Source organism: Bos mutus, chromosome 20 (genome assembly GCF_027580195.1).
Source record: "Bos mutus isolate GX-2022 chromosome 20, NWIPB_WYAK_1.1, whole genome shotgun sequence".
NCBI lineage: Eukaryota > Metazoa > Chordata > Mammalia > Artiodactyla > Bovidae > Bos > Bos mutus.
The window spans coordinates 37,467,139-37,481,567 of NC_091636.1; the positions used below are offsets into that span (position 1 = coordinate 37,467,139).

The window sequence follows — 14,429 nt, forward strand, 5'->3', positions numbered from 1 at the left end:
CAAATTCCTCTGAGAACAATGTGTTCAAATTATAGCTTAACTAGAAATAATCTATGTAAGATACCATAAAGTACAGAAAGAAATTCTGGAAAAGCTGTAAATTACAAAGAGTAGAGGCAACAGTCAGACCAGAGTACTTTTCAGAGTTGGAAGAACTTTGGACAAAACACACAAAGTTATGTGTGCACAGACATACTTGTATTGTGCTTCAGTGAAAAATTGTGTCCCCAAATTCCATAGCATCAACATTTTATTGCATCATCTTATACCAGAGATGTATCATGCTCTCTGGAAGCAGATTTTGGTAATTACTGTAAGCAGTGGCAGGGAAGTTTGCACCACAAAAGGAAAGAACTGGGTTGGCAATACTTTTTTTAAGTGAAGGACAGCTCTTGGTGTGTGTGTGTGTGCGGGGGTGGCGGGGTAGGACATTATGGAAACATGAAACAAGTTAAAATTATCTTAAAGTATCATTCCTGTCTTATGTGTTCTGGTATTTGCTTCAAAATAATCCAATGGTGGGAAGGAGTATAGGTGGGGGAGGGGATCTAAGGGTACTGCAGACAAGATTATGTATTTATATTCTCCCTCAACCACACTGACAAGTCCTGGTAATATAAATGTCATTTCAACAGGCTGAATCTAGAAAGTCTGCAATCATCTTGCCACCTTGTTCTTCCTTCTAAAACTCTTTCTAAATGGTTAGCCAAGAACTTCTTCTGACTTGTTTACTTGCCCCCAGCATCACAGAGCTCAGACACTGGCCTCCCTTCATCCAGCGCTCTGAGAGGAAACCCCCTTGGTAATTTAGGGGAAGTTTCTTCCCTCCGAGAAAAACTCAGATGAAAACTCAAGTAATTGTTTAACAAATTAAACAAAGACGGCAAAACCTATTTCCCCATACATGGGAGTCCAGGAAATGCACATCTGAAAGCAGTCTTAACTGAAAATGTAGATGTTGCTGGGCTAGCAAAACAGTTGCAATCATGGGTAGTAAACTGGCTTCCATCTGGGATTTTTGTAAAGATCTTCTGTGAAGAAGCTAAAAAGAAGTTTATCTTGCCTAGAGAAACGAATTTGCACAAATACAAGACTCGGGAAGCTAGATTCTACACAGGCTCAAAATTGGCTGGATCATTCCAGCAGATCCATCCTTCAGCAGAAAATATCATCACCCCCAAAAGCCTTCTTTCTGCTTATCATGAAATATCCACTAAACACTGAACAAACAGAAGAAGGGGTACTATCCCCTGAAGACACACAATCCATGACATTGTCACAGAAAGCCTTATCCAGCTATAGAATCTTGTCTCTTTCTGTCTCTATCTCCGTCTCTTTCTGCTGGCAGATACTCCAGCACCGTTTTACTCGGCTTTATGAGACATGCATAATTTATAACGGAAGGCAGTTTTCCCAGTCACTTTCAAGGTAAGCAGTTTTCCTAGCAGAAATCCATTCAAATCAGAGTTAATAAACTGGGTGTCTGTGTGTGTCCTTAAGCACAAATCTCCAGTCAGATTCATCCTCGCTCTACTGAAAACCATTATCATATCAGCAGAATAAAAGCATCTGTTTTCAGCACTGTCCACAGACCTGCAGTTTCAGAGTGGTTTGAAAGAAATTACCAGATTAATACCAAATTAATATAAGCTGGGGTTGGGGGTGGGGGTAGGGATGGGGTGGGGCGGGGATCTTATTTTTCTTAGAGAATAATTTAACTTTAAAAGAAGTTTTAAATCTTTTTTTTTTTTTTTTTAATTAAAGAAACGTTAAAAAATGTCTTACAAGCAGGAACTGATCAAAACTGTAGGCTACCTACCTTGAAGCTGCTGAAATTTCACAGATAAGAATTCCCAAGTCATAGAAGCCTAAGCTTTCTAGGAAAGCCTTGAGCCTGGGGCTTCTGATTTTTCAAGAACTGTTTGATTTTTTTTTTATAACATTTATTTTTCTCATATAAATCTCTTACGAACCATATGTTGCAGGCAGAATATTTGGTTAACTTCTCAAGTTAGTAAAACTAAAGCTTAGAAAGTTTAAGCAATTACTAAAGTTTACAAAGTTAGTGAAAACAGAGGCAGGACTTCCAAATTCAGCTCTACCTTCTTTCTTATCTCTTTCTTTTTTCTACCGTTTCTTTTCATGCATGGCATTTGATCACCAAAATGTACAATCCAATAAACTATTAGCTTCTTTAGGACAGGCAACAAGTTCCCCCTTGGCATTGTTAATATAGATCTTCCTTGATTTACAATGGGTTTCAGCTCAGTTCAGTTCAGTCGCTCAGTCGTACTTCTCCACAAACTTCATTTCTGAGGAGTTAGGTGACCACAGGCTGAACCCCTCTGAGCCAGGGGTCTGTTGCACCTTATGACAGCTGACCCACCCCAGTCGGTATGAGCAGAGGACTGGGCCCAGTGACTGCCCTGACCTGGTCATGTGACACCTGAACACTGGGTTCAACTCTGGGAACACAAGGGGATGTGGAAGGCAACCAGGTTGGCGAAGGGCCTAGGAGGACTGGGCATCTGAGAAGAACTGGCAGAAAAATTCGAGGCTGTGCTCAAGTGCTTTCCTGACACCGTCCGAACTGTCATCCTCTATTTCTCCCTGGACCTCACAGGAGACAAGTTCAACTTAAGTTTGGACCATGGACACACAAAACTTTCAGGCAGCGGCTGCGGGCCGCCTTCCGGGGTGCAGGGGAGGGGGCTGCCACTCTGGGCGCTGGAATGCACAGCATGTCCTCTCCCTGCCATCCAGCTCAGAGGGACCCAATCTCCTGCATGCCCCACTGAGAGCCGAGAGAGAGGCTCTGCTCCCAAAGGGAGTTTCTGTGGCTGAAATCCCGTCAGGGTCCTCTTCCCTCTGTGTGGCCACACATCCCAGGGTTACTTTTGCTGGGAGCTGCCCAGGGCCCAACCTCCGGCTCTTGCAGCATTTAATGGTGAGCCAAGTGTAAGGAGAACAACAACCTAAACAACTTCTTCTCTGCTAGTAGAGTCGCTTCCTGACGAGGGAGCCTGAAAACTGGGGAGTACAGCTGGCCTGGGGCTACTCAGTCTCAACTTTGTCCCTTCCTGGGCTCTTCCTCCCTGCGTCACTGTCCCCGTCCATGACACTGCCACTGCAAGTCTATCGCCCACCGGACTCTGAACTCCTGAAGTCAGGGATTTTGTCTTTCTCATTAAAAAAAAAAAAATTTTTTTTTTTTGGCCTGTGCCTTGAAGCATTCGGGATCCTACTTTGGCGACCAGGGATCGAACCTGTACCCCCTGCAGTGGAAGCGAGAGGCTTAACCACTGGACTGCCAGGGAAGTTCTGTGTCATCCTCATGTCCTAGAAAAGTGGCTGGTACATTAAAAAAAAGAAAAAAAAAATTCAAGTGCTTATTGAATGAAATTATTTGTGATGGAAAGGTAGATATTTTCTGGGACAGCTAGACTTAAATAATTTGGTCTACCTTTTAACAAAACCCAAATTTACTAAAAATAAATAAAGAGCATTTAGTTTCCGAGATTTCCTTTCTACAGGATGCCAAAAAAAAGAGCCAGGTGATCTCTTCAGCCCTCAGGTGGGTCTTTCTATTATATCTTACAATCTCTCTGTCTCTGTGGATGTAATTCAGCCTCCCTCCCCATGTTTGTCAACAGATCTAGAGAGAAAATGAAGCGGGGCCAACCTGTTGGCTTCAAATGAACTGGGCCAAAGTTTCTTTCTGGGTGGCTTGCTTCGAGGTTGCCAAGCATTGTGTCGAGACAGACTCCACTTGTCCAACTTTTGATTAGCCAGGAAGGCTCCGCTTGTGGCCTATAAGCAGCAAGTAGATTTTGCTGCCCTGTGGATTCCAGGGTGCTGCACACTGGGGCCTCGTTGCTCAGTAACGACTGGGCAGTTGTATAACCAATGATAATATTTAGAATGATGCAGCAGTAATAAGGTCATCCCATTCCACATTGCAGGGAAGAAACCAATCCTTTCCAGTGGACAGGAAGGAATTCTCCCTGGCCCCCAGTTGCTACTTGATTAACTTCATGGTTTCTTTAATCAACCTTTAATAGGAAAATGATCACTGTGAAGACCACAGACAAATAAAATGTAAGGAATCTGGAGGCTTAGTTATATGCCCCTAAGCTGAAGCTCTCTCTTCTTGTTCTAGAATTTTCACTTATACTGTGTGGACCAGGACAGCTCTTACTGCTGCTATCCTTACCACCAGTAGCTACCAGTAACTGAGCACGTACAACCTAGACAGCATATTAAAAAGCAGAGACATTACTTTGCCAACAAAGGTCCGTCTAGTCGAGGCTATGGTTTTTCCAGTAGTCATGTATGGATGTGAGAGTTGGACTATAAAGAAAGCTGAGCACCAAAGAATTGATGCTTTTGAACCGTGGTATTGGAGAAGACTCTTGAGAGTCCCTTGGACTGCAAGGAGATCCAACCAGTCCATCCTAAAGGAATTCAGTCCTGAATATTCATTGGAAGGACTGACATTAAAGCTGAAACTCCAGTCCTTTGGCCACCTGATGTGAAGAGCTGACTCATTTGAAAAGACCCTGATGCTGGGAAAGATTGAAGGCGGGAGGAGAAGGGGATGACAGAGGATGGGATGGTTGGATGGCATCACTGACTCAATGGACATGGGTTTGGGTGAACACCAGGAGCTGGTGATGAACATGGAGGCCTGGCGTGCTGCAGTCCATGGGGTCACAAGGAGTGGGAAACAACTGAGCTAAACTGAACTGAACTGTGTGCCAAGCACAAATCCTCAGAACAGATCCATGACACAGATACCATGAATGAATTCATTTTACAGCTGAGAATGAAAGGAGGAATGAAAGAGAATGAAAAGGAGGCTCAAAGACACTCCTCCCCACCAGAGATAGATATATTTCCTTCTTCAGTGAAATGTATGTGTAGGGGGGAAAAGGAAAGAAATCTGCTCTCCCTTTTCTTGTACATAAGCACCTGGAGTATTTCATCAAGCCTCAGTGATACCCCTCAGCTATGACAGTGTATCATTTAAAATAGTAAATTTGTCTTATGTGTTTTGGCTTTCATTTTTGCAAGACCTTCACAAAACCTTCATATGTCCAAGAACCAAGAATCGTCTAGCTCATTGCTTGCCCTCTCGTGTTAAATGAAATGACAAAATTTGAGATCATTCTTATTGTAGCTGTCTTTCCTTTGACAATAAGGGGCCATATTTTGAGGTTTACCATTTACTGTCTCTACTTCTGTTTTCTCAAGTAAGGGAGCCCTTTGCTGAGTGGAGCTTGTTGGCTTCACCTATACTGAAGTCCTATATTTCACTGAATTCACGGGTCTACAGATTTGGAAGATCGTTTGTCAAAAGGGATGCTTTCACCTTCCAGAAAACTGGAGACACAGGAGATTTCTTGCAGGGTAAGAGATTGAGAAGGAATGCACATTCAGAATGAGAAAATAAAGCACGAGTTTTCTGAAAAGATTCCAAAGTAAGGAGGAAGTGAGGTGGTAGCTATGTCTATACAGAGCAACCTGAAATGGAGTTTAACTATTATCTAGTGAATTTAATCAGGGTTAAGTCAGTCAAACCAACTCATGTTTCTGGCATGAAATATCTAGTCTGGCTGCCTATCTTGACCAAATCAATAGAAATTGGTGCCAACTCCCCATTTTATTGTGTGGTATGTTGGCACAGTTGTATTCCTTTTGTCCAAAAAAATAGGTACTTGAGTACAAATGTAGCCGTTAGGCTTTCTCCCGGCTTCTCTCTGGCAGCTTCTGGAATGCTAATACATACCAAGGATGTTAGGAAGGACTGAAATGTCAAATTTGAGAAAAGGAGACCATGGCTTCCAGGGTCTCTAGTGCCACAATTCACCAAGAAGGATGTTCCAAGGGTGAAAATCTAACTTAAATTTCTCAGAGTTTAAATGTGATTAAAAACATTTAGAACCAGGCTTCTCTGGTGGCTCATTGGTCAAGAATCTGCCTGCAGGTGCAAGAGTTGCAGGTTGGATCCCTGCTCCGGGAAGATCCCACATGCCATGGAGCAACTAAGCCCGTGTGCCACAACTACCAACCCAGTGCCTAGAGCCCGCGTACACAAGCCCACGCACTCTAGAGCCAGTGAGCCACAGCCACTGAGCCTGTGCTCTAGGGCCCAGGAACTGCAGCTACTGAGCCCACCTGCCGCGACCCTGAGCCCAGCTGCCACAACACTGAAGCTCATGCACCCTAGAGCCCGTGCTCCACAAGAGAAGCCACAACAGTGAGAAACCTGCACGCTGCACCCAAGGTTTCTCCACAACCAGAGAAAAGCCAGTGCAGCAACGACGACCCAGCACAGCCTAAAATATATTAATTAATTAATTGAAGGAAAAACAACATGCAGAACCTTCTGAAACAAAATGCCAAATGCAGGCAATGCAGTAAGGGTTTCATGCATTCCAAGTTCTGTCTGCACAGACCCTGGGACTTTTGAACTTAAAGAGTGCTGAGTTCTCATATTCCTGATGGGGGCCGAAAAGGCCAGCACGGCCAGGACACAACACATTTATAACACAGAAGATGGAGAGATTTTCCAACAGTTGCTTGTTTAGTGGCGTTCAGTAGCTGATTCCATGTTAAGCTAAGCTTTGACAAGGAACTACCAACCGTGGAATAAGGTAACATATGAAACCTGGGAATAGGCTGATGCATGCACAAGTCTGTCAGTGCATTCTTATAATTAATAGCACCGACACTGAAACCTGAGTTCCAGTATTGGTGGCTCAAGTGTTGGACTGAGCCTGCAGATGTGCTTTGTTTGGCTTTCACTGTTTTGTTCTGTTACCTATGTCAGTGTTTAAAAAAAGCTAGGTTCTGGACTTCCCTAGTGGTCCAGTGGTTAAGAATCTGCCTGTCCATGCAAGAGACATGAATTCAATCCGTGGTCCAGGAAGATCCCACATGCTGTGGAGCAACTAAGCCTGTGTGCCACAGCTACTTAGCCCATGCTCTAGAGCCTGTGCTTCGCAACAAGAGAAGCCATTGCAATGAGAAGCCTGCTCACTTCAACTAAAGAAAGCCTGTGCACAGCAAAAAAGACCCAGCACAGCCAAAAATAAATAAATTTAAAAAAAATCTAGGTTCTTATCAATTTTTGGATTTCTGGATTCTTTGGAAAAATTGGAAGATTTGGCCCTTGTTGACACATGGCAACAACTGGATGGAGTTGATAGCTTTCAGGTCATAATCACCTCCTTCCCTCCCTTTGTCTACACTGTTCTGCAGTGGGTCACTTTCCATTTATCATCATACTCATCCCTGCTACCTCTCCCACTGAAGAGAAATATTTCCCTGTATCCATGACTCTATCAAGTAGGAAAACAAAAAGGAGCCTGAAAGGGCAACTTCATATATAAAGATCCCTCACCTGCTTGGCCACTGGAGGCATTTGAGCTTGCTTTTCCGTTCTAAAATATTGGGCCCTTACTTTGTCCTCTCCGGATACATTCTCCAGTAATGCTTCCCAACACACACAGAGATCCTCTTGTGTATGTGTAATTTGCAAAAGTCCCCAAAGGGGACCTCTTTATTTACACTGGATCACACCCTGCTTTGGTTTAGAATCACAGCACTTCAAATCATGAAAGAAATTCTTATTGAATCTATCATTCATTCCAATTGATCATAAGTATCTAAATTATCATGTAGCTTAGAAATTATTCCTTTGAGACTAACACCTTGAAAAGATCTTTAGCAAACGTAATTATGTCCCTTGCCTTAACAGTCCTAGAAAAGAACTGAGACTCTTGTAATGGTTCCAAGTGGTGGCATTCCCAACTTGCAATTAGGTTACCTTTTAAGGTTCATTTTATACTGGTTGTTCAAGGTTTAAAATTCCTTTCTCTTTAACACCAGTATCATAAATGTTGATAATTTCTCCAAGGTTTACACACAGTTTCTTTTTAACCAAGCAGAGGGACTGCCTCTTAGTGTTGTTGTTGTTTTTTCCCTGAAAAATTACTCAACCAAAGGTCTTATTCCTGCAACAAAGTTGATGTATTAAGTATGAGAAAACACTAGGGAGTTCTACTTCAAAGGATTGCTAAAGGGGACGAATATTTTCTCTAGTTGTACTGAACAAGGGCTCTCCTCTTACAAAGGGTAACACAGTGGGTTTTTTTTTTAAAGCACAATTATCAGAAAGCAGAAACCTCTAAACACTGGCCTCACCACTGAAGAGAGAGCATAAAGGAGCACAAGACCCTCAGTTTGCATCCAGGAAAACTGCAGGGACTCAATTCCGACTCCAGCCACAGGGTGGTGGGAAGGGACTCCCTGTTCCACTAAACAAAATGGCGGATATGAGTTCTGTCCTCTGAGTGCTTGCTGCAAGAACTTGCTTCCCAGAAAAATGGCAGCAAATGCATAATGAGGACGTGCCCTCACCTCAGTATGAATGTAGTAGCTTTTCTGCTAAGAATCGTGGCCGGCTATGATTACCTCTGGTCAGCAATGGGCCAGACCAGTTTCAAAAACATGTGCCCCAAATCATCCTGTCTACTTGACTGTTTTATGGGCAACTCATCCTCCATTGGGAGCTTTATGTACATGCAATCACTTGTTTGAAGACCTGGGCAAGTAGAAGCCAGCAGAGATCTGCAAGGCATTGGGAAAAAAAAGAAACTGACGTAGTTTCTGTTCCAAGTAATGGCCAGCCCTCCAAGGCATGAAGCAGTCAGAATCTTGCCTCAAGACTTTCGAGTTGTTCTATGGAGTTCTTTTTACACAGAGATCTTGAAAGGAGATTATAAACATCCTTGCGAACTCCCTGGGAGGTGAAAAGATGCTGAGAGCCAGCTCACAGAATGATCTGCCTAAGGGTGGACAGTAAGCCAAGGACGGAAAAGAAAACAGGGCTAGTAATACCTGAGGTCTGGGCTTGAGCTACAAACCCAGAAACCATCCTGCTGGGGGTAGTGTCTACGGATATTCCTTCTCCAAGTCAGAGATGTGCTGTGGGGAAAGAGAACAGTGGGCAGGGAGGAACGTACAGCAACATTTTTCTGAAATTTTTAGCTCTGTTCGTATTCACCAATCACATGTACTCTTAAACCATTTCCCGCGCAGGCGTAAATCGTTATTTCACGTTCATAGAGAATAAGAATCCTATCCTGCCAAGCTTCCATGCCTCGACAATCCATGTGTCAACTGACAAAGTGTCTGGATGGGGAAATCTCCCACCCCCTCCCCATTCTCCCACCAGCGTAAAAGGCAACGGGGGTGGGGGACAATGGAGAAGTCATGCGGGTTCACCAGGAAAAGATACAGTGTTGGTGGCAGGAGAGTTGGTGAGTGTGTCGTGGGCATTACCTCTTGATGAGGCTTCCAAGAAGGCTCCCGCTCAAGTCGTGGTGGCTCTGAGAACAAGCATTCTTGCATCAATAGCTAATAGGCTGTCCAACCAGATGTTATCTGGGTGGGATAAGAGGGTGAGAAAACAGACCTGTTGTACGCTGTTGTCAACTACATCGCTGTGGGCAGAGAAGGCTGGTGGTGTAGTGTCTAGCAGGGTGCCTCTTGCATAGTGAGGCAGACCAGATTACGTGGCGGTTCAAATCCGTTTCCTCTTGTGATTGGTAAAATACGAGAGTTATAATCATTCATGCATTACTGAAGCCTCCTTTCCATCATTTTGAAGGGACTTTTATTTTCTAGAACAGAGCATGCATCCAGCAGAAACCTAAAGCGTTGGTTTTTCTAAGCGATCTTTGGCAATAAGCACACATGAAAAAACAAAACTGCATAGGGTACCTGTGACGAGACTGGAGATGATGAGTGGTAACACCAGCATCTGTAGCATCCTCATCAGGAGCTCCCCAGGAAAAGAGAAGTACTTGACTTCCCGGTAGCTCATTCTGTATGGTCGGAGGGTAAATCCAAGGATTGTACCTGAAGGAAAAAGAAAAACAAGGAAGAAAAGTTGAGCCTTTCTTGAAACTGTAACAAGCTTAGAAAAATATGCAAGAATTTGGCTGGTGATCATGCCTGTCTAACAAGAATCAATTTATTTAAGCAGCAAATATTTGTGCTGCTTTGCTGCAAGGGGTGTTGCCTGTCTTTTCAACCATAATCTCAAAGGGTCTGGCAGAATTCAGGGCTTCACAGAGAAGTTAGAGAAAAAAATGTTCCTGGTCTTAGCCAATGAAAAATTTCTTTGTCTAACTTGCAACCAATTTTGACATGGCCCAGGACAAAGTTATAAAGACTGGGGCATATCTAGGAAACAAAGTGTGTCCCCATATACAAGGCAATATGGGGGAAAAGGCTTATTATATTCAAGTTCCTTTGTAACAACAGATGTTAGAACTGCTGGCATAACTACTTATAAAGGGTAGTGTAATTTTATTTTTTACAATTAAAAAAAAAAACTCCTCTCGCTCACACTGTGAATCCAGTTTCATCATCCCCCTATCTACACCCCACACTTTCTGTCTACGTGGTCCTGATATTGCCTTGGCAACTATCCTGTACAGACTTGCTAGTTGCTGGCAGGAGAGGATTTCACTTTTCCCAAAAATCTTCCCTGAAAAACTTAGGGGATAATAGGGGACAGAGAAAGCAATTTTTCCCTTAATTTGATTCTGCTCCTGGAACTTTAAAAAATATCAAAATGAAGTACTCTGTGGTGCTCTGGTGGTTAAGAATCTGTCTGCCAATGCAGGGAACATGGGTTCAAGCCCTGGTCCAGGAAGATTCCACAGGCTGAGGGGCAACTAAGCTGTATACCACACCTACCGAGCCCATGCTTTAAGGTCCATGAGCTGCAACTACTGAAGCCCACACACCCAAGAGCCTGTGCTCTGCAGTGAGAAGCCACTGCAATGAGAAGCATGCACACTGCAACTAGAGTGTAACCCCCGCTTGCCACAACTAGAGAAAGTCAAGCGAAGCAATGAAGACCCGGTGGAGCCAAAAATAAATAAATAGAATCTTTAAATATTTATTAACTTTATATGCAAATCAAATTATGCATGATACCATTGGAAATGTTTAAAAATTAACAAATGTACTGAATAAATTTATCCCCTCTCCCCTTTCCCTAATTAACTTTCCTGACTCCACCTCAGTTCAGTTCAGTTCAGGCACTCAGTTGTGTCTGACTTCCCGACCCCACAGACCACAGCATGCCAGGCCTCCCTGTTCATCACCAACTCCCAGAGTTTACCCAAACCCATGTCCATTGAGTCAGTGACGCCATCCAATCATATCATCCTCTGTCATCCCCTTCTCCTCCCGCCTTCAATCTTTCCCAGCATCAGGGTCTTTTTAAATGAGTCAGCTCTTCACATCAGGTGGCTAAAGTATTGGAGTTTCAGCTTCACCGTCAGTCCTTCCAAAGAACACTTAGGACTGATCTCCTCTAGGATGGACTGGTTGGATCTCCTTGCAGTCCAAGAGACTCTCAAGAGTCTTCTCCAACACCACAGTTCAAAGGCATCAATTCGTCGGCACTCAGCTTTCTTTATAGTCCAACTCTCACATCCATACATGACTACTGGAAAAACCATAGCCTTGACTAGACAGACCTTTGTTGGCAAAGTAGTCTCTGCTTTTTAATATGCTGTCTAGGTTGATCATAGCTTTTCTTCTAAGGAGCAAGCGTCTTTCAATTTCATGGCTGTAGTCACCATCTGCAGTGATTTTGGAGCCCCCCAAAATAAAGTCAGCCACTGTTTTCATTGTTTCCCCGTCTATTTGCCATGAAGTGATGGGACTGGATGCCATGATCTTAGTTTTCTGAATGTTGAGCTTTAAGCCAACTTTTTCACTCTCCTCTTTCACTTTGATCAACAGGCTCTTTAGTTCCTCTTCACTTTCTGCCATAAGGGTGGTGTCATCTGCATATCTGAGGTTATTGATATTTCTCCCGGCAATCTTGATTCCAGCTTGTGCTTCTTCCAGCCCAGCGTTTCTCATGATGTACTCTGCATAGAAGTTAAATAAGCAGACTGACAATATACAGCCTTGATGTACTCCTTCTCCTATTTGGAACCAGTCTGTTGTTCCATGTCCAGTTCTAACTGTTGCTTCCTGACTTGCATACAGATTTCTCAAGCGGCAGGTCAGGTGGTCTAGTATTCCCATCTCTTTCAGAATTTTCTACAGTTTGTTGTGATCCACACAGTCAAAGGCTTTGGCATAGTCAATAAAGCAGTAATAGATGTTTTCCTGGAACTCTCTTGCTTTTTCGATGATGTTGGCAATTTGATCTCTGGTTCCTCTGCCTTTTCTAAAACCAGCTTGAACATCTGGACGTTCACAGTTCATATATTGCTGAAGCCTGGCTTGGAGAATTTTGAGCTTGACTTTACTAGCATGTGAGATGAGTGCAATTGTGTGGTAGTTTGAACATTCTTTGGCATTGCCTTTCTTTGGGATTGGAATGAAAACTGGCCTTTTCCAGTCCTGTGGCCACTGCTGAGTTTTCCAAATTTGCTGGCATATTGAGTGCAGCACTTTCACAGCATCATCTTTCAGGATTTGAAATAGCTCAGCTGGGATTCCATCACCTCCACTACCTTTGTTTATAGTGATGCTTCCTAACGCCCACTTGACTTTGCATTCCAGGATGTCTGGCTCTAGGTCAGTGATCACACCATCGTGATTATCTGGGTCGTGAAGATCTTTTACGTACAGTTCTTCTGTGTATTCTTGCCCCCTCTTCTTAATATCTTCTGCTTCTATTAGGTCCATGCCATTTCTGACGTTTATTGAGCCCATCTTTGCATGAAATGTTCCCTTGGTATCTCTAATTTTCTTGAAGAGGTCTCTAGTCTTTCTAGTTTTCCTCTATTTCTTTGCACAGATCACTGAGGAAGGCTTTCTTATCTCTCCTTGCTATTCTTTGGAACTCTACATTCAAATGGGTGTATCTTTCCTTTTCTCCTTTGCTTCTCGCTTCTCTTCTTTTCACAGCTATTTGTAAGGCCTCCTCAGACAGCCATTTTGCTTTTTTGCAATTCCTTTTCTTGGGGATGGTCTTGATCCCTGTCTCCTGTACAATGTCCCAAACCTCCATCCATAGTTCATCAGGTACTCTGTCTATCAGATCTAGTCCCATAAATCTATTTCTCACTTCCACTGCACAATCGTAAGGGTTTTGATTTAGGTCATACCTAAATGGTCTAGTGATTTTCCCTACTTTCTTCAATTTAAGTCTGAGTTTGGCAATAAGGAGCTCATGATCTGAGCCACAGTCAGCTCCTGGTCTTATTTTTGCTGACTGTATACAGCTTCTCCATCTTTGGCTGCAAAGAATATAATCAATCTGATTTTGGTGTTGGCTGTCTGGTGATGCTCATGTGTAGAGTCTTCTGTTGTTGGAAGAGGGTATTTGCTAACCCTTGACCCCTAAAATGTGCTTATTCCATTATTATGAATATTTTCAAAAATTTTGCACTGTTATTACTAAAACATGTGAGTTATAGAGAAGTACTGAGTAGTCTAGAGGCTAAAGGTTGAGGAAGTGAATACTGTGTAGACACAAGTTTTTCCAAAGGAAGCAATCTTTCCTTTAAGGAAACTGAGCCATCCTAACTTCTTATGAAATGAGACACAAAGTTCATTTCAGTTGTTACTATAACTTCCAATTTCAATTCTTGGATTCTAGCAGTAATGAAGTATCCATTTGATTACATACTGTGATACCCCAATCATGAGCTGAATCTATGATATTCTAATTATGAGCTGAATCTATGTTTACTAGAAAATCCAGCTGACCCAGTTTTCAAGACCTTCAGAAAAATATTTATTGCTTTCCCTCAGTATAACAGTAACATGTTTGATATAAAAAGTTGATTGGGAAAAGGTAGAAAAGTCCAAGCAAAACCCTGGCTTTATTTACTTTGCCATTTAAACAGCAAATAGCTAATGCTTGGAGAAGGAAATGGCAACCCACTCCAGTGTTCCTGCCTGGAGAGTCCCAGAGATGGGGGAGCCTGGTGGGCTGCCGTCTGTGGGGTCACACAGAGTCGGACACGACTGAAGTGACTTAGCAGCAGCAGCTGATGCTTATTGAGGTCTTACTATTTGCTAAACATTTCTGTTAAGTGCTTTACCTGTATTTAGTCACTAAGTAGTATCCAACTCTTTTGAGACCCCATAGACTGTAGCTTGCCGGTTCCTCTGTCCATGGGGTTTTCCAGGCAAGAATACCGGAGTGGGTTGCCATTTCCTTCTCCTTCCTTTCCTGGCCTGTATTAGTATATTTAATCCTCAAAAAAAATCCCAGGAATTATGTACTAATTTACCACCAATTTACTCACAGAGAAATTTAATCACAGTGAACTTAAAACATGCCCAATTTCAATAGCTCTTCCATATCAAAGTTAAACAGTCACCAAAGTGGCAGAGCTGGGAGTTAAACCCAGGCAATTTGGACTCAGATCTCC

At 43.0% G+C, this 14,429-nt stretch overlaps 1 protein-coding gene across 2 annotated transcripts in view; it reads right to left on the reverse strand.

Annotated features, from left to right (window-relative positions):
* Window positions 1-14,429, reverse strand: part of SLC1A3 (solute carrier family 1 member 3) — an 80,549-nt gene that overhangs the window by 45,713 nt on the left and 20,407 nt on the right. Inside the window, exons 1-2 of one of the 2 annotated variants that reach the window (XM_070357634.1) lie at window positions 9,790-9,804; window positions 9,349-9,450 (exon numbers count right to left, since the gene is read on the reverse strand). Coding sequence is in view for 1 of the 2 variants with exons in the window: in XM_005906917.3 (XP_005906979.1) it covers window positions 9,790-9,927 (138 nt within the window). In the remaining variant the exon portion in view is untranslated. Of the gene's footprint in view, window positions 1-9,348; window positions 9,451-9,789; window positions 9,928-14,429 lie in introns of those variants that run through there. The other variant, XM_005906917.3, reaches the window with a different exon arrangement.